Source organism: Astatotilapia calliptera, chromosome 13 (assembly GCF_900246225.1).
Source record: "Astatotilapia calliptera chromosome 13, fAstCal1.2, whole genome shotgun sequence".
NCBI classification, from domain to species: Eukaryota; Metazoa; Chordata; class Actinopteri; order Cichliformes; family Cichlidae; genus Astatotilapia; species Astatotilapia calliptera.
In genome coordinates this window covers 18,881,404-18,903,930 of record NC_039314.1, presented here as the reverse complement: position 1 = coordinate 18,903,930, position 22,527 = coordinate 18,881,404, and the positions used below count along the sequence as shown (strand labels likewise).

Genomic DNA, 22,527 nt, shown 5'->3' with positions numbered 1-22,527 from the left:
AACGGATATGTACAACATGTACAGTAGTTAAAGCCTGGGGACTATGATGACTGTGTTAAGGTGAGAAAGTAAACTACTGTACCTGGAAGAGAGTAACCATCCCTATGAGTGGTGCTTTTTATCCCCTGATCTTCTATCATCTTTCCGCCTGCTATTCCTTGACCCCTCTCCCTGCTGGAAAACACACATAGAAGTATACATAAGACATGGTATTCTTATCTTCTGATAGAAAAAGACACAAAAAAACCTCACTGCAACCAAAAACACACCTGAAACATCAAAATAAGAGAAAGAAGAAGCAAAACTCAAATGTTAGTAATAGCATCATCGCAAGAGTTATAATTAGGACTTAAACCACACACCAAGTAGACACCTGGAAAAAGAATAATTATGCCATTATGGACAGAGCTGGAAACAAAAGGAGCTGATTGAGTTTCCTTAGCACTCATTAGTCATACTCTTGACTAATTGGCTAAATGCTTTAAAAGACCATTATAAAAGACCATTAGCACCACACAGTCAGGAGAACTGCAGTCAGCATCTTCTTTGTTATGCAAACAAAACAGACACCACACACTGTTAAAACACAACATGCAAGGTTGCAGTTCATATGATATTTGTATATATTTGCCCACTATGGAGATAATAGTCATCTCAAACCAGTTAATCCAGTGTTAACAGGAATTAACTTCACTGAATTCACTGGAGTAAAAGATGATTAAATCTAATTGACTCCCTCCCTCTTTGACTTAAAGCTGCACCTTTTACCACGTGTTACTTTCTTAATCTCAATTTTGCTCTTAACACTTCACTTAAATAATCTTTAAGGTTCAGAAGAGCCTTTAATTTTTAAAGTGAGACTCAGAATTGTGGCCCGTGACTGCAAATTTCTTATTTAGATGAGTTATAATGTTATTTTCTTTTGTTTCAGACCCACTGTGATTCACTGTCAAATGCAGCTTTAAGCCTAAAAATTGTTTTTGCTGTTAACCTCCCACCCAAGTAGTTCTTAGACTGATGTCTTGTGACAGGAGAATAACAGCATATCAAAGGAAACCCATCTAGATGGTAGATTAATTGGATCTTCATGCGACCTCTGATGCATCTTCTTGCAGAATGGGACTGTGGTGAAGGTCTTTGTGCCACCTGTCACCTCCTTGGTTTTCTGGTGTGGGAGTAGACACCCGGCGAATAACCTTCCTTATGACCTGCTCAAGGCAGAAGAAAAGATCTGATGGTGCCTGATTGTATAAAAACACCATCCCTATGATGGGTATTATTTCAGAGCTGGATAGGAAATGGGAATTAAAGTATACATTACTTTTCTACTGATGAGGTTACCATCTTGGTCCATATAGTGTTCCTCTGTCATGGTCTCACCTGGGATATTCTTTGCTTCTTCTCCCTGTAGGTATTTGTGGTTAGCACGTGAATAAAAGCTTGCCAACTTCCTGAGCACTTCACACACGATTAAAAATAATCCATCACCATCACCACACTGAAACAAAACACCAGTGAGAATAATAACCCTGACAGAAAGAGGATGGATTAGTTTTCATTTATGAACTGTGACAGGGTCAGTAGAGCTTGTAAACAAACATATGCACAGTCATATCTAGACACACACATACACACAAATAGAATAAACCACCATTATACCAAGCAAGACTATTACGTATCACAGCAGACTGACCAGTCTAAACCAAACCAAACCACGACCCAGCTCAGCACCTGCTTCAGGCTTTCAGTGTACCTTTAAAATTAGACGGCGTCTGAAGATTCTGGTGGTTACTGTCTGTTCTTCCTCTGAACCGGAATCTACACTAACTCGCTGTGGAGGGAGGTTTTATACAAACGTTACACAACAGAGGGAGTCAAGTGGAAAAAAGAAGCACATGTGTAGGACAGTTACAGGTTGAAACATTTTTGTTGTTGTCCTTTATGCACCTCAACTCCATAGTTGGCTGAATCAGGAAAGACAACTTTAGAATAATAGAGAAGTTTAGTTTTCTTTAGCGTAAGATGTGCTATGTATTTCTCCTGTAGAATTAGAAGGCAGTATAGGACTTTAGTACAGAAAATAAACAAAGATTTCATCCCTCATTGTTACAGGTACAACAGTCTTTAGTATTACCTGGACTTTTTTCTCTGACATTAGTGTTCCCTCCTCTTTTCTGCCATTTGATGATTCAGATGAGCCGTCCTGAGGTGAGTGCTTTGAGTTGTCGCCGTTCTGTCGGGACCTCCCTGATTCTCCTCTAGATGAGGAGGTGATGGAGTCACTAGAGTTCTCTTGGCTGTTGGAAAAACAAACAAAACAACACACCAAATAAGTGGTCTGAGAGATTGTTATTTTGTGATTCTATTTGAGCATTGTACTTAAAAAAAAAAAAGATTTTACCTTTCTCGTCTGTCGAGCAAGTCTGAGCTGACACTGCGTCCTGGCGTTGGTGGTTCCACATTGACACTGGATGAATCGCTGTGCCAACCTGAAAGTGAACAAAGGTCTTGTTCTGCATGTTCAACGTGATCACAAAGCTCCTGAATCCTGGACTTGGTCATCTCTTCGTTCTCCTCCTTTTCCTCTGAGCCACCTTTGTTCTTCACCTCCTCCAACAAAGACCCTAATGCTTCTTCTTTGATCTCTTTATCCTCCTCCTCCTCCTCATCTTCTTCATTGGGCTGAAGTTCCTCAAGTGCCTCATCCCAGGCCTGAGGGGAGAGGTGGACTACAGTCTGGTCCTCGACGTCCTGTTGTGATGTACTGCAAATATCCTTTTCACTGCCACACAACGTCGAATCCTTAAACTGCATATCTTCATGTGTATCATTTATTCTATCACCCTTACAGAAAACTTTCTCAGCGTCTCCATCAACTTTTCTGCTATCTGCTTCAAATGTGGCACAAGCTTTTTCCATTTCATGCTCATTTCCTGGCAGGTCATACTGCTCGTTTAACAGCTGTACATCTCTCACCACTTCCATAACATAGGCTGTCCCCTCATTCCCATCATGAATATTATCCTGCTGGTTACTCACTAAATCTTCCTCTTCCTCTTCAAACCCCTCTTTCTGTTCCACCAAATTTTCCTCTGTTAGTTTAGACCTATCTTTTGTTATCATCTCACATTTTCTTTCCACATTTTCAATTAAGTCTCGCTCTACCCACTTTTCCACTAATGCACTTCCCTCTTCCAACTCTGCTGCAGCCACTTCAACAACCTTCCCTAATTCTTCTGTCACTTCCTTTTCACCTCTTTTCAAACAAACATCCTGTTTTACCCCATTAAAGGGATCCAGCTGCACTCTTCCATCTCCAATTTGTGCTCTCTCTGGTGATGAAGGGGTTATCGATGAAATTGATGATAATGAAGGGGAAGATGTGGTGTATGCCATATCAACATCTAATTCACACATCGTGGGAAAGGACCGTGACCTGGGCCTGTGGATCGGCTCCATTTCTTGAAAAGATCGGTCCTCCTCCTCGCTCAATAGCAGCTGATCATTCAGGGCAATGTGGGGCTTTCTTGGCTTATAGGGAATAGGATCAGGAAGTTCAAATACTGGGACAGATAGGGTGAGCTCACAGGGTCTAGGGGGGCTCCTAGGGGGGCTTTCTGGCTCTCTGTTACTGGGCTCTAACTCTGAACTCCAAGGCAAGGGCTGAGGCTGGGTGTCAGCAAGCAAAGGTGTGTCTGGTTCTGGGTAATGGTGCTGTTGTTGGTGGTGTGCAAGGGAAGGATTGGGAGTGACGGGGAGGTCAGACTCCAGGAAGTAGGGATCAGAGTGCAGTGTGGCGGGGGACTGCAGCTCCACTAGAATGCTCTGATAATCTGTAGGTGACAGGATGAAAAATGTACAGACATACACACACCAAAGCATAACACAAACAATTTAACACCCGAAAACACACCATAACACCACATGACATGGACAATAGCACAGAGAATGAAATGTAAAGCATGTATCCAGACAACCGTTACCTAGGATAAGGATACATTTAACCCTTTAAAGCCTGAAGCATGAACTAATTGCCAGAATTTTTTTTTAATGGAGCATTTATTGAACCTTCTAACAATTTAAAAATTGTCAGAAGGTTTGTGTTTTTTTATTTTCATGACTATTTAAATTATAGATTCTCACTGAAGGCATCAACACTATGAATGAACACACATGGACTTATGCAGTAAACAAAAAAAGTGTGAAATAACTCAAAACATGTTTTATATTTTAGATTCTTCAAAATAGCCACCCTTTGCACAGATTACTGCTTTGCACGCTCTTGGGATTCTCTCGATGAGCTTCATGAGGTAGTCACCTGAAATGGTTTTCAAACAGTCTTGAAGGAGTTCCCAGAGATCATCAGTCCATTTCATCCCAAACCATCTCGACTGAGTTTAGGTCAAGTGACTGTAGAGGCCAGGCCATCTGTTGCAGTGCTCCATCACTCTCCTTCTTGGTCAAATACCTTTAAACAGCCTGAAGGTGTGTTTGGGATCATTGTCCTGTTGAAAAATAAATGATGGTCCAACTAAACGCAAACCGGATGGGATGGCATCTCGCTGAAGGATGCTGTGGTAGCCATGCTGGTTCAGTGTGCCTTCAATTTTGAATAGGTTTCCAACAATGCCACCAGCAAAGCACCCCCACACCATTACACCTCCTTGTCCATGCTTCACAGTTGGAACCATGCATGCAGAGACCATCCGTTCACCTTTTCTGTGCCGCACCAAGACACGGCACATAGAACCAAAGATTTCAAATCTGGACTCATCAGACCAAAGCACAGATTTCCACTGGTCTAATGTCCATTCCTTGTGTTTCTTGGCCCAAACAAATCTCTTCTGATTGTTGCTTTTCCTTAGTAGTGGTTTCTTAGCAGCTATTTGACCATAAAGGCCTGATTCACGAAGTCTCCTCTGAACAGCTGATGTATGGTACAGATGTGTCTGCTACTGGAACTCTGTGTGCTATATATCTGAGCTCCAATCTCAGGTGCTGTTAACTTCCAATTTCTGAGGTTGGTGACATGGATGAATTTATCCTCAGCAGCAGAGGTGACTCTTGGTCTTCCTTACCTGGGGCAGTCCTCATGTGAGCCACTTTTGTCGTAGCACTTGATGGTTTTTGCAACTGGACTTGGGGACAGATACATTTTAGCAATTTTTCAGACTGCCTGACCTTTAGTTCTTAAAGTAATGATGAACTGTTGTTTCTCTTTACTTAGCTAATTGGGTCTTTCCATAATATGAATTCTAACAGGTGTCAAATAGGGCTGTCAGGTGTACCAACCTGACTTCTGCATAACAAAACTGATGTTCCCAAACCCATTAAGAAGATAAGAAATCCCACAAATGAAACCTAACAAGGCAGACCTGTGAAGTGAAAACCATTTCAGGTGACTACATCATGAAGCTCACTGAGAGAAGGCCAAGGGTTTGCAGCGCTGTCAACAAAGCAAAGGGGGGCTACTTTGAGGAATCTAAAATATAAGACATATTTAGGCTTAATTATCAATTTCTTCTTTGCTACATAATTTCATATATATTGCTTCATATATTTGTCTTCAGTATGTATCTACAATGTAGGAACTAGCAAAAATAATGAGAAACCATTAAATGAGAGATGTCATATTTGTAATATCCAGTGTGCGTGTTTGTATAAGATGGAAGATGGTAGGATGGCTGGATACTAGATAAATAAAATAAAATGAATGCATACATTTAACTGTACCAGATCAGCCACAACATTAAAAGTATTGTGAGAGGTGAAGTCAATATTCTACTGGAAAATATTAATCTAAAGGTTGATATGAACTTCAAAATTAACAAAACTACATCAGTGAGATGCCCTGGAAAAAGTCCAATCTGGACAGAACAAGACACTAATACAGGCTTCATGTTGATCTCCTGATGGTTTAGAGCTGTCTGATTGTAATACTGGGACCTCCACAATATTAGTCAGGTGGTTTTGATGTTATGGCTGATTAGGTTAATATTAAACCTACTATATATAAAGAAGTATTTTATAAGTAGTAATCACAAATGCTGGTCGAAGTTGCTCTTATTTGAAAGATTTTGTCAGTGAGGTAAGATATTAAAAGTGGGAACTATTACTGACATGAGGCCTTATAGTGTGTGATGTGGCTAATATTTACCAAGGTGGTCTGTTACATGCTCACATGGGATAGACGACAGATGAGAGTTTTTAGTAGGAAGAAGCATGGAGTGGAAGGAGAACAAGATAAAGGATAGCAAATGCTAAAGGTATATTTCCATATTAGAAGGATCGATGCGGGTTTGAGTGGGAGGTGGATTGACTGAGGGTGCACAAGTACACTGACAAACAGGACAGGGAGACAATGAGCGGAGAGGCGGGGAAGAAGGACTTGGGCTAGGACAACGTGATCCTGAAGGAGAGATGGGAGGGAGGGTAGACATGGAAAGTGGGGACACTGGGCGGAAAGAGGAGGCCAGCTGGGTCACTAGGGACTCTTTGCTTGAGGAGGCAGTGACAGAAGGAGGGACTGTGCCTGGGGCTGTAGAGTGGATGGCTGACACAGGTATGGTGATAGGCTGAGAATGGCTAGGAGACATAGCGCAGGGTGCAAGGGTGAGGTTGGGCGGAGTTGTTGTAGGTTTGAAGGTATCACCAGTTTGACGAGTGACTGATAGTGCTTGCAAAAGGTCCAGAGTAGGTATGCTGAGTCTGGGGGAAGCTGGAGCAGATGTGGGAGATGTTGGGACAGATATAGCAGAAGAAAGAAAGGGTGATGGTGAATGAGGAGCAGGTGAAGAAGGTAAAGGTGAGGTAATAAGAGGGATTGGGGAAGAAGTAAGGGGAGAGAAAGGAAAGGCCGGGAATTGACGAGGGTCAGTATTGGGACACTGAGGGATGGGACATGCATGGGGAGAGGTGAAAACGTCGAACTCTGCCGGCTGAAATGGAGCTGAAGGTGCCAAGTCTTTGAGCAAAATGGACGACTCATAACTTGGCGAGCGGCGTGGAGGGAAGGGGTGACAGTAAAGCGCTGCTGAAGGTGTAAGGGGAGTGGGTGGAGGTGTTGGGGTTGGTGTTGGAAAGAAAGGACTGGGTGTTTGCAGGATGAAAGCTGCTTCAGGGCCTCTGGAAGTTAAGGGGATAATTATGCAAACTATGGGAAAGGAATAAGGTAAGATACAAAATAAGAGAGATAAAAAGAAACAAAAACTACATTAAACCCAGTGAAACATGCTTGCACAACAGGACAACGAGTGAATAATATGGGTGGATAAGGAGCAGGCATATGAGGATTTTGCCAACACATGACTTTACATTTGTTAAGAGCAGTTATGTGCTGTTATCAGCAGTGGATACTGCTGGTGGGAGTTGATGGGAGGCAGGAGGAACAGAAGGAGGAGGAAGAGGCAGTCTGGTTTCACAGAGGAAGACATTCTCTCATCTATCCAAGGAAGGCTCTGAGGAACTGGAGGAGAACTAGGAGAGCTAAACTAAGTCAGCAGAGAAAAGCAAACTATAGGGTTATATTATTTCTGTATAAGTCACACACTGAAAAACATTCAAAGCAATAGTTAACATGCAGCATGCACTTGAAGTGGAAATTAACAATGTATATTAATCTTCTGTGACAACTGGATACAGCAGTGATTTGCAGAGTATTTACCCTGAGCGTAATCTAATTTTAATGAGAGTTAATTTAACAGAAGCCAATTAAAATCAGTGCAAGTAATAAAGTGCTATATAAAAAAGTTTTCATTTAAACTAAATATTAAAATGAAATTGAAATGTAAAGCAGAAATTTCAGTGTCAAATATATTGTAGAATCAAAAGGAACGTCTTTGAGGAATGGTAAGACCCAGCTGTTCACACAAATTCTAAATCCGAGTGTAAATCACCACTTGTGGTTTTGGTTTCACTAGTATGATACATATGTGATCCATGCATTGCCACAAGAAAAAGAAGGTAGCAGGGAGAGGTAAGAGGTCAGCTAGACAAAGCTAAACTTTACCATCAGCCTGATCCCGGAAAACAGCGTTATCATCGGCAAAACATCTTGTGCCTGAAATGTTACCATAGTCAAATATTGGCCCCTCCAGCAAAGTCACAATATCCATCCGATTGACTTTGGTCAGCACTGCAGTTAAGGCATCCGCTGAGGAAGAAGAGACATTAAAACAGTAAAACAGGAATTTGAGCAAATGTAATTATGCAGACGTTTGGATTAGTCATAGCGAAACCAATTTTTAAGCAAATATATTTTAGAGCATCTGGATGATTTTTCAAAAGAAAAGAGAAAAGAATAACAAAAAAGAAAGCAGAAAACCTCAGTGAGGGGCGATAATAAGGAATGACAATATATGACTTTACCAGACAATATAAAGTACCCTGAGGCAACTATTGTTGTGATTTGGTGCTATATAAAAAAAAACTGAATTGAAGTGAATTGAATTGAAAAATTGAAAAGAACTTTCAGGAGTAAATCAACAGCAGAATGACTGAAAAAGAATGGAAACAAAAACAAGAGTAAGTAAAAAGAAAGATGTATAGACATAAAAAATAATCTTACTTGTGGCGTTTTTCCCTTCCCGACTGACCCATTTCTTAAGAAGCATGAAGCTCTGTGCTGTCAGAGAGTTCGGGTTCTCTAGTCTAATGTGATTGATCTCATCCACTGTGAAGTTCATCTCCCGAGCCAGCTCTGTTCAGACACAAAAACCAAGTCTAACATGAATACTCAAACTTCAGTGTTTTTCTTTTGCACTATCCATAAACAAATTGTCCATCATTTTATGTACAGTGGAAACATAAATACAAATACACAATAAAAATGATTAAAAAAATCCTGTTGTTTAAAAAAAAAAAAGTTTTTAGCATTAACTGATCCATCACTTTATTTAAAATTATTTAAAATTCCTCTCCTTTTTAAGGCTTTTAAACCTGGTATCTTAACGCTACATTATAACAGCGTATAGTATCAGAGGCTCTGGGTGACAGTCAGCCTGAAGGTGGCAGTAAATAACAAGGCTCGGGGGCTTGAGAAATAAATAAAGCAGTGGTTATAACCTGTCCAACTGAGTCCCAAGTGATCTGCAACTATAGCCATGCGCAAGTCCGTTCGCTCACAAGGACTTTGGGGACCTGGCAAGATAGAAGACATTGATTCATTAATACCAATAACATTTTTCTACACTTACACGCTAATGTAAAAGAAAAATACATGTGTATAATTTTCCTTTCCTGGCCACTTATTAGTCATGATTATCAGCATTAGTTACAGCTGTGATACAAATATTTTGATTACTATGGCTACCATATTACTGGAATCATTTCCACAAGATGGCAAGGAAAGGATATTTCATACTAGAGACGCTATGGGGAACATAAATGTGTCTACATAGTAAGTGGTTCTCTGTGACAAAACAAAGCATAACATGACTCTCAACAACAGACTTCTAAAAATCTACAGTGGAAAGGTCTATGTTAGAATCTAAAATGTTAACATGCGAAGACGCTTTTGTGTGTTCTTTGCCAACACTAGTTAGTTTAAATGACAGCTGCATGAAATAGTCTGTAAAAACAAACTACCACAATAACTCAGTAACAACCCTGCACAGACAGACAGACAGAGACAGACCAGGATTTGTAAAACAAGTGACTGGTTGTGCCAGTGACCAGTCACTACTACTGGCATGCTGACTCTAACTATGGAAGGTAAACGGGGTCAAAAGAGGAGAACAGAAGAAAGAGAATATTGCGACACGGACAATACAGTACACAGTACATCAATGAAAAAGAAATTTAAATGACAGCTACTATTCTGAAGGGAATATGTAAACACGCCACAGGCATTCCAGTCAATCCATTAAACAATCACAACGATGTCATGCAACTACAAGTGAAATATAGAAATATATAGATGTATTTTAAACATAGTGTGAAAATTTTACAAACTAGGCTTGATCTCCGCGATGGGAGGCGTTCGAGACCCTGTGAGTCCCTGACTGCCCTCCTTCCTCCCACCAGTCCGCCTACTCCTCCTGCTCCTCTCACTGCCGGAGGCCCTGTCCGTCGTCGCCACCTTTGCCCTTACGGACGCGGCCCCGGCCTCAGCCCTCGAACCTCTACCAGACCTGGATGAGCGGGAGGGCTGGGAGGGCTGGGAAGGCTGGGAGGCGTCCGACAGAGAGGTGCTCCGGGAGGTGCTGTCTTCCTCCGACTGCTCTGTCTGCGTCTTTTTCTCCTCGTCTGACAGGCGGTCCACCAACTTTAGCGTCTCCCCGCTAATGTCTTTAAAGTATTCGATGGTGCGCTTACAAAGCTCACTAGGGTTTTCCTGTCTGTCTGGTCTACATACTCCCTCAATTGCGACACTGCTGATCTGATGCCTGTCCTTCAGTGGAAGCCTTGAGGGCAACTGTATGGCTGCTCTCTCTGTGGCCAGTGCCCTCGTTGGCTGTGAGGTAACCCGAACTGAAACAACTGAGCTAGCTGTAGTAGCAGGGCTGCTCTTTTTAACATCCTTTATTGGTATCCTAGACCTGGGCTCTACTTTGGCTATGGCTGGCTCGCCTCTTTTTTTAACCTCAACTTTCACTGCTTGTTTCGGCTTCTGTTTACCTATGGCTGTTCCCTGCGTGTGAAATGACCACCCTGATGCTTTAACTGGAAGTCTTGACTTGGGCTGCTTTACTTCATTTTCTTTAACTGTTTCATTTTTCTCCTCCTGCACCTGACTACTGCTGTGTACTTCCACTCTTTCTTCTAATTCCCTACAGCAAAGCGTTTCTATCCGACTAGCTTTTTGGAGGGTGGGTTCAGAAGAGGACTGCAAATTAAACACCACACTGCCACACTGTATGTAGTTGGCCTGTACATTGGAGGACTCAAGGTTATTATTGTTGTTGCAGTTTTCAGAGGGGTAATCTCTTCTTTCTAATCTGGGCGAAGTGCGGCTGCTAGACTTGCTGTCTGTAGACTGCCCCTCTATACTAATGTATTCTGGCACCAGCTGGCCCTCAGATATCTCAGCTTTACAATCAGTGAGATCCCCTGAGTCTTTTTTCACAGTTATAGAGGCAGCTATGCCCATCTTAATAGGAGTACGTAATTTCGAATCAACCTTAGAGGCTGTGATTGTGCAAGACGAGGCAGTTTCAGCTATGGCTTCACAGATGGGGGCATCAGTACCAGCATAGCCAGTGTCACTGCGAGGCTGTGCAGGACTGCATTTTGCTGTAGTTGCTGCTGGTGTTGTTGGTGTAGTGCTGCTGTCTGTGGTAGTATCTATAACCTTCACCTTTCCATCTACAGTGGCCCTCTCCCCTGTTTTTGATTGAGAGGAAAGTACCCCCAGGATCTTGCCCCCTCGCCCCTTTTCCCCTGTTTTAGGGTCAGAGGAATGCTCACCAATCTGGAAAAACTGAAGCCTCTCTTCAACAAAGTCCCGCTTGCTCATGTCAATAGCACCACTGCGGGTCATCTCAAACATCTTCCCTTCGTGGAAAGGGAAAGGGTTAGGCTCACTAGTCGGTGTGCTCTCATCAGTTGGTGTTCGAGCAGGGGTTGTGTCAGGAGTTGTAGCCTGTGAGTCCTCCACTGATAAGCCGTAGGGTTTTGGGTCATCATCTTTTGATTTGGACTCAAAAACCCCTTCATTATCAACCCCTTTTGTGGACCAGGGGTCAAAGTCCAGACCTTTGGTGGCCACTGTTTTAAAGGGTGAATTCAGCTCCTCTTCAAGTTGATAGCCAAAGTAGTTTTCTCCAAAGCCCTGTCTATCTGGATGTCTTCCTTCAAGGGTGTAATCTTTTTCATCCCCACTACTTTGCAGAGAAGATGCACTGATTTTAGTCTTTCCATCTCCCCCTTCCTCACATTTCTCTTCCTCTATCACTTCAAGCTTGGACTGGCTAAATGCACCCGCTGTTTTTCCATCATTAGACAGACTAGATGTTTTTGGATCTTCACTCAGTCCATCATCCTCATCCTGAAGGTCATACCCATCTAAAGAGTCAATTTCAGTTGCATCTGTGTCATGAGAGAACTCAGCAGTGGTCGCTATTGAGCAGTCAGTGATTGACTGATCATTGCCATTTTGCTCAAAATCAGCCTCCTCTCCCTTTACTACACCATTAATCCCAGAGTCCTTATCTCCATTTTTCTCAGATTTTTTGGGTTTTGGACGTTTCTCTCCTTCTTCCTTCATTTTAAATGTATACTTTTTGAGTGGGATGGGATGAAACACGGACTCATCATCGCTAGAGTCACTGTTATCAGCTCCAGGGGGAATAGGGGATGGAGGCTGGACCCTGATGACTGGCTCAGCTAAGAGGTGTCTATCATGTTCCTCTTGCAGGTTAACCTCCATCATCTCTGTCTCTGAGGAAGAAGCACATGAACCCCTTTTCTCTGGATTGGACTGTTCTGCTTCTATAGGAGGAGGTGGTGGAAACTCTATATAAGCCACTCTTTTGTCCTTTGACCTTTGTCTCTCTCCATCCTGCTTTTTATTCTCTGGGGAAGCTGGCTTAGGTTTTTCCTTTGAGGGCTCTTTGTAGATGAAGGTCTTTCCTTCTTCCTCCTCAGACTCCTCTGGGATAGGACTTGGCATGCCAGGCATGAAGCCTATCACAGAGTCTGGCGTTCTGGAGGTCAGGCTCATTTCCTCTGAGCTGGGAGTCTCAGGGGTAACAGGACTTTTCCCAGAGCTTTCCATGAAAGTCACTTGTTCTAGAGTGTCATCTTCTGGACTTCCTTGAGGCGATGGCAACTGCTTTTGTTTGACAGAGTAAAATGCACCCCTGGTTTCATGCACTGTCCTACTCTCATGGCTTACTATCTTTTTGTATGTTCCCAGCTGACCCGAAGCTGTCTCTTTCTCATACTGCTTTCCTACTTGGATGCTGACATAAACAGGCAAGGGCTTAATATCTTTAAAACCCTCAGTTACAACTACAGGAGTTACTTGATCCAAATATTCTACTTGGTCACTATCAACACCATTACACACTACATTTGACTGGCTACCCTCTGATGAATCTGTGGATTTTCCTAATGATGATCCACGGGTAGACTTGTTGGATTCAGAGCTACTGTGTACCCGATTTCGAGCTGAACTATGAGACCCTGCCCTCTCAAATGGTTCAATAGGGGTATCAGATTTTAAAGGGGGAGATTTCTGATTTTCTGAGAAATTAGATGGCTTTCTTACAGGAATTTGTGATTCCGAGTTTTTTTTTAGACTATCGTTGCTGGTTGGACTTTCTCGGACAACAAATTCTGTGTAGATTATTTTTTTTGTTGTTTCTTGTCTTTGGGAATCACTATTATTGCTGCCTTTCATAGAATCATGGATTAATGAATTAGATAGTTTGGGAGATTGAGGTTTATAGTTTCCATACCCCTGGTTCTCCCATGTTCTGAATAACTTGCTCTCTTCTTGATTTTTTCCACTAGTCTCATGCTTGGGTGAGAACTTATTTGTTTCACTCTCTTGACAACTCCTCTGATTTCCCACACCATCTCCTGTTTTTGGGACACCTGAACCAGCAAATACCTGGTAAACAGGAAGCTTACTTTCCTGGAGCTTTCTGATAGGGGGATTTGAATTCTGGACACCCTGAGGATTCCGATCTTGCCTTTGAGCCTCTTGCTCAAACTTTAGCCTCACTGCACTGACTTTGGAGGAAGACATCTGAAAAGGTTTAGGGCTTTCACCTGTAGTTACCTGTGATTTACCATCACCTTGTCTTCTTGAGTCGGAATCACAATACTGTAACAATACTCTCCTTTCTGGACTGCTTGGTAAACTGGCACATTTCCTGTCACTGGAGGTGAACCTGCCTCGAAGCCTTTCCCTGCTCCACTCTTCCCCACTACTCCCACTCCTATAAGCTGATCTTTCTGGACTGCTGTGTGTAGAGCTGGGCCCTGACCGTGATTCTCTGAAGTCTGGTCTACGAGATTTCTTCTCTGGAGATGACAACTCATCATTGAGCTGTTCTGTTTTATCACGGAAGAACTGAGACACCTCACTTAGCTTTTCCTCTGCCTCTTTTACAGTTCTGTCCACCCTGTCCTCATATATAAGCTGTTCTCTCTCTTTATTCTGCGTGTCATCTGACACACGCATCCAAACAGACTGCTTGGGGCTACCAGGCTCAGATGAATATTGCAAAAGTGTCAGTTTGTCAAAGTTGTCATCAACATTGGCCATCCGTCCAGATTTATCAAAGACGTTTCTTGTTGACCTAAAGACATACTCTGTCCTTGGCCCAACTGATCTACCCTCACTGTGACTGCTTCTATCTGGTGAGCAGAAGCGAGACCTATCTCTCAAATATTCTTCTGTGTCAGAATGAGATTGGTCAAATTTCTCAGAGAGTAGCATTTTCTCTGCAAAATTGTAAGACTCCCCTCTAAGCTCTGATGACTCATCCTCATTGTACTCAACAGACTGTTGGCTAAGTAGCTTTAGAGTTTTGTAAGAGTCATCTGTCATGAGCTGGGCTGAATTAGGGCGACTGTCTTCTTCCTGGGACATGGGTGTGTTCACTCTTGGGGAGTCAAGGTACACTGGGAGAGACTCCTCGGTCTCTTCCTCATCTTGTCTATTCCCTGGATAGTAGTACATTTCCTTCTCTGCATGGTTTTTTGTCTCTCTGATGATGACTTCTGTTGGTTCTGTTTTATTGCCCTTTTCAATATGAACCTCAATTATTCTTTCAACTTTAGGCTTGGAGTTGAGATCCTCGAGGACTCTCTGAGATGTTTCCTCATTGTTTGACTTGTGTTCAAACAGTCCAGCCAGCTCTCTAGAAGGGTCTTTGCCTGACTGAAATGCCTTCATTATGTCATGCACAGACATCGTCTCCTCACACCTCTCAGATGCTGATTCTTTGCCAGGTGGTTTGTGGTACACCATCCTGGTGGTGGTAGTGATATGAGTTTCCTCCTTTACCCTCATCCCTTTCCCCATGGGATCTTCGTCAGGGCTGACTTTAATTGAATAGCATTTATTCTGGTCTGCAGTTGACGTAGTTTGATTTTGATGCCCTTTAGCATCTGAATCAATATATCTTACTGGGTGAGCATCCTCCATTGCAGGTTGTTTGTTGTCCTCTGGAGACTCATAACTCCTGATGACATGGACAACCTCAGTTCTAGTCTCAGTGATCACTGGTGGAACTGGGATATCCTGAAAAAGGGCTTTGGGGCCCATGCCTTCGGCACTTTGAGGGGCAGAGGGTGTTCTTTCACTTCTGGTCTCAAAGCCACTGTCTGAGAGAGGGCTTTTATCTTGTTCATGTGAGATATCATCAGGGGATTCTAGCACAGTATCTGCTCCAAAAAGCGTATCAGCTATTTTACTGATCTCCTTGTCAGAAGAAGAAGACCTCATGTTTGTTGGAGGCATTTTGAGCTTATGCTCCTGAACTGCTATGGTGGGTTTTAAAACACGTTTCTGCTTCTCTTTCCCATCTTCTTCTCTTTTGCCCTCATCTGCTTTATGCTTTGTATCATACATTTTGGAGAAAGAGCTGCTGCCCACATCAGTGGCCAGGTAGTCAACCACTTTGGACAGATTGAAATCTCGATCAGGAATTGTTTTCGATTTGGCTTGAGGGACCACTGTCTCATATCTTGGAGGATAGCTCCAGTTGCTTGGCGGTTGTTCAACTTGTACTTTCGAGAAATGTATGTCATCCAATGAATCCCTGGTCAGGGAAACCCTACCATCCTTCACACCATCTTTAGTGAGGATTTCACTGACTTTTACCAAGTCTTGCTTTACTTTCTCCACAATCCGATATGGCTCCTCATCTTCTATCTTAGCCTCTCTGGGAGAATCAGACTGAAATCCTTTATTTGCTATGGAATTTGGGTCTGTCTGCAAAATGGCTGACATTCGAATCAAGTCCTCCTTCATTTCAGCTACGTCCTTCAGAATCTCTTGACTAGATGACAGTGGTGATGTGGTATTTGACTTGAGGCCAGCAGAAAAGGGAGCTTTGATAGGGGAAAGCGTTTTGGCAAAGGAAGACTGCAACTGAGCATTTACCTCAACTGGCACAGTCTTCCTTGGGGATAGAAGAGCAGCAGCTGACTTTGACACCTCAGGTAACTTTTTAAACTGGTGTTCTGGCAGCACATTAATAACAGAGTACACTGGAACAGTCATTGTACTAGACGTTACAGCAGTGGTAACATTAGTGGGGGATCTTAGTGAGGGATACAGGGAATTAGAAGCTGATGATCTAATGGACTGATATGAGGAAGACGCAGAAGAAGACATGGACTTCAGGGTGCCATAGCCTGCAGAGCAAGAATTGAATGTTTTTTCAACTTCATCAAATGCTGCATTGACACTTGTGGTTGCAGCATTGGTGGTTGCTTGTATCCTTTCTTGCAGACTGCTGGAGAGAAGAGATGTTGGGGATGAAGAACGGTACTGTGTGGGCGAGACACTTCCATTAATCAAAGCTGCAGCACTTGGGGAGGAGTTGGATTTCAGTGGTGATGAAAGGGACGAAAACAGGTTTCTTGCAGGGCTTGTGACATCAGAGGCAAAGGAACGCACAGAAGAGAGACCAGGTACAGTTTTTATAGGTGATGAGGATGATGCAGTGCCACTAGATCCTCCCATAACAGTCTTATATGGCAGGGATGAACTGAACATACTCAGAGAAGATTTGGGAGAGCTTGGTGGGGTCATGCCCATAGATGATCTTTCAAGAAGAGTGCTCCCTCTTTCAGGGACAGTTAAAGGGGAGGTTCTAGCAGACAATGCTGCCAATCCTTTCATAGACAGAGGATCTGGGGCACTTTTGCCCGGTGAAGAAAGGGGACTGGGGCTGACCTGGACGGGGTACTGAGCTTGCTGGACTACCGTTTTTATAGGAGAGGAGATGGTTCTGTAAGATCGGATGGGAGAGGCTATGTCACTAACTGACTTTACAGAAGAGGCAGGTGATCCAGGGATGTTTGTCTTGATGGGGGAGGCAGAGTTGATGGACCAGACAGACTTTAATGGAGAGGCAGAGGGCGTGTTGGATGACGAACTGGAGAGGGAGCCAAACCCAGACTTGGCTTGGCCAGGGACGGCGACAGGAACAGGCGACCACGCCTGATAAGGTCTCGTTGAAAAGACAGGTTTGTGAGGGTAGCTAGAAGGCTGTGTTCTCGGCGAGCTTCGATCAGTTGTTTCTTCAACAGTAATTTAAACCAAAAGCAATAAGGAAGTAAAAATAAAATCCAACATAAAATAATTTGAAATAAAACATAAAAACCAGAAAGAGAAATTTGAGTCAGTCAGAAAGGGCATTACTCTCAAAGGCATAATTTTACACTTGAAATGTAAAAGGCCCATATTACAATGATGATGAGCAATGAGAATAAATACACTCAAAAGAGAATGGATCTTGGAAAAAATAAACAAAACAAACAAAAAACAAAAACAAAAATGCTTGATATGATAGATGTGACAAAAAGGTGATAACCAAAAATATGCAATTCCATTGACTTTTGATATGCTTAATCTATTTGCTCCTAACAACACTGCCTTTTACTGTGTATCTTTGATTAAAAGGTCTTTCTCTTTTCATTTAGTACATTTTCAATGCCAGGTGACCCCACAAGTGTATATTATTAATAAAAAAAATATCACCTTAATATTTTGGTCACAACTTAAAATAAAATATGAGGTTGCACTTTACAAAAAAATGTGACCTGCAATGAAAGATTTATTTAAATGGTCACAATTTTATCTCTAGCTAAGTATACTATTAAATAATCCTAACACTTTTCACAAAATTGTCAGAAAGACAAGTTTAGACATATTAAAATAAAGCAAAGATAGTGGATCGAGAAGAAAGAGCTCCGGCCCTAAAACATAATATCTGTGAGAAAAGGTATTCCAAGATTTAATTAAAGGAAAAAAAAATGTTTTTAAATCAAATCTTGTGCTCTAAAAGAGTCACTGTGGGGGGAAGAAAGTTCATGTAAAGTGCAACCTATTTCATGTTAATATACACAGCCGCACGCAATCATAAAGCCAATAAAAGAGTGAAATGGCTGCTGAAAGAATGAGAACAATTCAAAATAATATTTTTATTCAACATGAATTAAAACATTTCTGTTCAAATGATACACGAACAGACATTGACACCAGTGACAATAACATAGCAGTCAAAACAGGGAGACATTTTGTCAACATGGGGTGGGTAAGCAAAGCATGACACACAGGAAACCATGCAAATGTTTGCAGAATGAAAGATGATAAAAGAGTATGTGTTGGGTGGTAGGAATAAATGCTCGATGGACATGTTTTGTCAGGGTTCTATATTATATGTAAATGAGAGGTAGAAATATGTAAACTATATCATGGGACCTTTCAGACACTAAAACTGATTAAAATAACATAAATATCTGAAACCAATTAAAAATTTCACGTAGGTAAAAATGGGAAACTCACTCGCTGCTGGGTCGGTCAAATAGCTGTAGCGCTTACGCAAAGCTAAGGAGGCAAAGGTATGACGTCGCTCTGGCTTTTCAGTCTGAAACAAACAAAAAAGAACAAAAGATGCTTCAACATAAAAATGAAGTAAAATGTGCTTGAAACTAACAGAAATAAATATTTTTGTTAACTTGTTAATTTAGAAGTTATAGTGCAAGGAAATAAACCTGCTTTTTTAGTCTACCAGTGCATGCTGTTAGTACTTGCACAGGGAGGCACTACAGTTATGTGTCTTCAAAAAACTGTAAACGATATATGATTTGCATGTAATCCCTGCACTAGTAATTGGTGCAACTTACAGTTAAGTATGGTATATTGAATAAATTTCTTCTCATCTTCACATCATGGTAAATCTTAAAACGTCAATAATAATAACTGTGTCAGTGTTGGTCTCAATAGGTTCTCCAAATGTTCATATTTAACAAATATGCATTTCATGATTTAAAATCTAATCTGATGCCAATTTTTAGTGTAAAAGCAATAACTAGTGTGAAATGTAGCCTTTGTAAAGAGTTGGGTAACTCACAAAAGTGAGTGCAGTGTGTTTATTCTTTGCAGACAAACAGCCTAAGTTTTTGAAACTATGACTACAGTTTTTTGCAAATCCTAATGAACTTGTTTGCCGAACCTTAACTATTCCAATATCACACTCTTGTTGAAATAAACGTTTATTGTTGGAATCCTCTTCCATAAATGTTTTGCCATGCAATGGAGAGAGTTAGTACTATTGTTACAGAAAAGCCAAGGAAAAGGACAAAAAATACGAGAAACCCCAATACAAAAAACCAACGACTAAGGCTACGTCCACACGTACCCGGGTATTTTTGAAAACTGAGATTTTTCTATGCGTTTGCACCTTTCGTCCACATGTAAACGGCGTTTTCGGTCACTGAAAACGGAGATTTTTAAAAACGCCTGCCAGGGTGGATATTTTTGAAAACTCCGTTTTTGCATTTACGTGTGGATGAGGAAAACGGAGAAAATGCAGCGTCAAAGGTGTGCGCCTTTCTTGATGTCACACTGTGCGCCACGTTAATGTTTCGGTGAAATGAATTTCTACAATGGAGGTAGACTGTTACTGTTAATTTTACTGTCTGCAGTGTTTAAATGCTTACACATACACACACAGTTATTGTCCCTCCACACATACGACTCGGTTCTGCTTCTATGCCCCAGCTTTGTTTACCATCTCCCACCGAGGCTTCTAGACTTCTGATTGGCCAACATTTCTACACAGTTAGGAATATATCGCCACCTGTTGCTTTGGCATGTTCCTAGCAGCATTTTCCATCATTTTTTCGTTTACGTGTGGACGGGATTATTTTATAAAACGAAAACGGAAAATCTCCGTTTTCAAAAATGCCCGTGTACGTGTGGACGTAGCCTAAGTGGACAAATAATAAAAGTTAGGGTTACATGTCTGGCTGACAAAATATACCAAAGTCTCTATATGTTTATAGTAATGACGAAGTCCTGTTTAACATGTATGAAAAATAAGATAGTGATGAAAAACAAGCCGAGATGTTATACAGCAACTGGCTCCACTGGACTTGGGATGGAGACAACGATAAATAAATCCTTGCAGATTAAAACAATTGCCATTTCCACTCATGCACTGCAGGGTCAGGATTGACACGGCTGTGTAAAAACGTGCGCTCAGAAGCATCTTCCACATTTAGGTACAGAACTGAGGTAAGGTATTTGCAAAACGCATATTTACAACGTTCTCTGCAGTAAAGCCAACAGAAAGGACGACAAAGAAGAAGCGGCTTCGTGTGATGATGAAGAATTTGTTTACCTCATCATCAGGATCAGACTCCATATCCTGTGGTATTCCAAGATGCATTGCAGGAGAGGAGAGAGATGACACAATGGAGAGCAGGGACGTTATAGTGAGCGGGAGGTGAAAATAAAACTCAGGGGATGAAAATGGAGCAGCAAAAACAACAAAAAGCATCAAAAATCTATGGGATTAATAAATACACACAGCAAAATAAACAAAAGCAAAAGCAAAGGAAATACAGTTTCTTGTGATCAATCAACACCACAACAAACAAACAAAGTATTGTTTTGTTGTTTTTTTGGCATAATTTTTATGTACCCACAGAGAGCCAGGCACTAAAGCAAAGCATGATGTGCATGTGTGGCTGCAATGTGTACGTTGTGGGGTCTTATGACTGGCACAGGCTTTAACATTAATAAAAGACACAAGGAGCAGGCAGTCACTTCTAGACCAGGTGAGCTTCAAAGATTTCTCTTGGTCTCGGGAGGACAGTGTTTGTTGTTCTTCAACTGGTTCATTTACATGTAGATGATATGACGTGGCCTAAAACAATCAACAGTTTAATCATGGAAATCGTACCTTCTTGTGGGTTGGCAGTGTGATATTCAAATTGCATATGGCAGTCTGTGGAAGGCCTTTTGTGGTCTTTGGCTCTCTCAGGAAGGAGAGGCGCCCACATGGTTCTTGGCCCATGTCTCTGATCTGCAGAAGACAGTAAACACTTGTTCAACAAAACCTAATGTCAATAAAAAAATGCATTTCTTCTTAATTCCAGGAGTAATTATCATTGCACCTTAACCTAGGGCTGTGCGATATGACCAAAATCTCATATCCCGATATTAAGACATCTATCGTCCGATAACGATATAAATCACAAAAATGTAACATTTTCTGTAAATTCTGTGAATCTCGGGCAGCTCGACTTGCGTGAAGTGTTTCCAGCTGGGCATTGTGTACCTGGAGTCGCGTGTTTTAACCGATGCATGAAACTATACATTTTAGACATAAGTTGTAACGGCCACCGTTTTCTTTGTGAGTATTTATTACACGGCGTGCTGCGGGGAAAAGCCTGTTCTAACATTTGAGTCTAAGGTTTATTTTTTAGCACCTGACGGCTCTTTTTTGCTTCTCATCCGTAAACACTCTGCATCTTTCACGTGATTCCGTTTATTTTGAAAAGTCTCAACAGGATCTTGAGCTTTATTGTGAAAGGTTTATGTGGAACAAGCGGACACACGGTGGTTTTACCGTCGTTGTTGCTAACGACAACGCATAAAAACAAACGCTTGTCTGTCTGTAGTGTGGTTATATTAAATGTAAGAGAAAGAGAGAACTTTAAGAAATTAATATAGCCACCACAGTGACCATCAAAACGATGAAAAAATATTGCAGTAAACAGTTTATTTTGCAACACCACGAAACAAACGATAGCATAAAATGAAACGATAGACGTTTTTATATCGTCATCCAATATATATCGTTATATCGAACAGCCCTACCTCAACCTATTGCAGTGTTTTTATATACAAGTAAAGATATAACAGGGAAAAATATAATCCACTTATAAGCATGTACATGTACATAAGCATGTGCAGAACATGAGATAATTAATGCAGACTGAAGGAAAGGAGAGCTGTTACTGAAATGCACCTGTATAAAGGAGGCTACAGTAAATGCTAACAGAGAGTGTGACAGGAAGAACACATCCTATACCTTTACGTTGAAAGGAAGTCTGTTTTCCTTGAAGGAGAAGAAGTTAAATACCAGCTGCTGCCCGCTTTTGGCAAGAGGGGAAAGATTGCCATAACAATCCACGTAGATCGGTTTGCCCTCAAGAACCTACAGAAATCCATTATCCAAAAATATAGAATCACAGCACATTGTTTTATTTTATCTGTCAGTGCAGTTTTTATTAGACTCTCTTACTGCAGAACATTTGTTTGCATCCCACCTCAATATCTTTGCTGCGGGCCACCTCCTCAAAGTTCTCCTGCTGCTCGAGGGTCTTGTCCACTTTGTCGTCCGTCATGCAGAAGCAGCGCAGCCGAGCCTCAACAGCATCATTCATCTTGGCGAACACCACAAATTTGGCCAGGTACGGCACGCAGATCAGCTCCCGGTATAACTGAGACGCTAGACTCACCGTCTCAGGAATCTGGTGACAGTCTGCGAGCCAAAACCTGAGGGGGAAAGATCCGAGGCGACACAAAAAGTAAATAAATAAAGCAAT

General features: G+C 41.7%; 1 protein-coding gene across 44 annotated transcripts in view; it reads right to left on the bottom strand.

Annotated features, from left to right (window-relative positions):
* The window catches only part of LOC113034723 (ankyrin-3-like), a 119,151-nt gene that overhangs the window by 3,073 nt on the left and 93,551 nt on the right, over window positions 1-22,527 (bottom strand). For 32 of the 44 annotated variants that reach the window (XM_026189644.1, XM_026189645.1, XM_026189659.1 and 29 more), the window contains 15 exons: window positions 22,249-22,477; window positions 22,011-22,136; window positions 20,877-20,999; window positions 20,313-20,339; window positions 18,473-18,554; window positions 9,952-17,205; window positions 9,064-9,138; window positions 8,567-8,698; window positions 8,009-8,152; window positions 2,402-3,833; window positions 2,135-2,297; window positions 1,754-1,831; window positions 1,322-1,405; window positions 1,095-1,208; window positions 83-174 (listed from right to left, as the gene is read on the bottom strand). In XM_026189644.1, the coding sequence (XP_026045429.1) occupies window positions 103-174; window positions 1,095-1,208; window positions 1,322-1,405; window positions 1,754-1,831; window positions 2,135-2,297; window positions 2,402-3,833; window positions 8,009-8,152; window positions 8,567-8,698; window positions 9,064-9,138; window positions 9,952-17,205; window positions 18,473-18,554; window positions 20,313-20,339; window positions 20,877-20,999; window positions 22,011-22,136; window positions 22,249-22,477 (10,135 nt within the window). In that variant the 3' untranslated portion in view covers window positions 83-102. Of the gene's footprint in view, window positions 1-82; window positions 175-1,094; window positions 1,209-1,321; window positions 1,406-1,753; window positions 1,832-2,134; window positions 2,298-2,401; window positions 3,834-5,447; window positions 7,154-8,008; window positions 8,153-8,566; window positions 8,699-9,063; window positions 9,139-9,947; window positions 17,206-18,472; window positions 18,555-20,312; window positions 20,340-20,876; window positions 21,000-22,010; window positions 22,137-22,248; window positions 22,478-22,527 lie in introns of those variants that run through there. The other 12 variants (XM_026189672.1, XM_026189673.1, XM_026189679.1 and 9 more) reach the window with 9 other exon arrangements.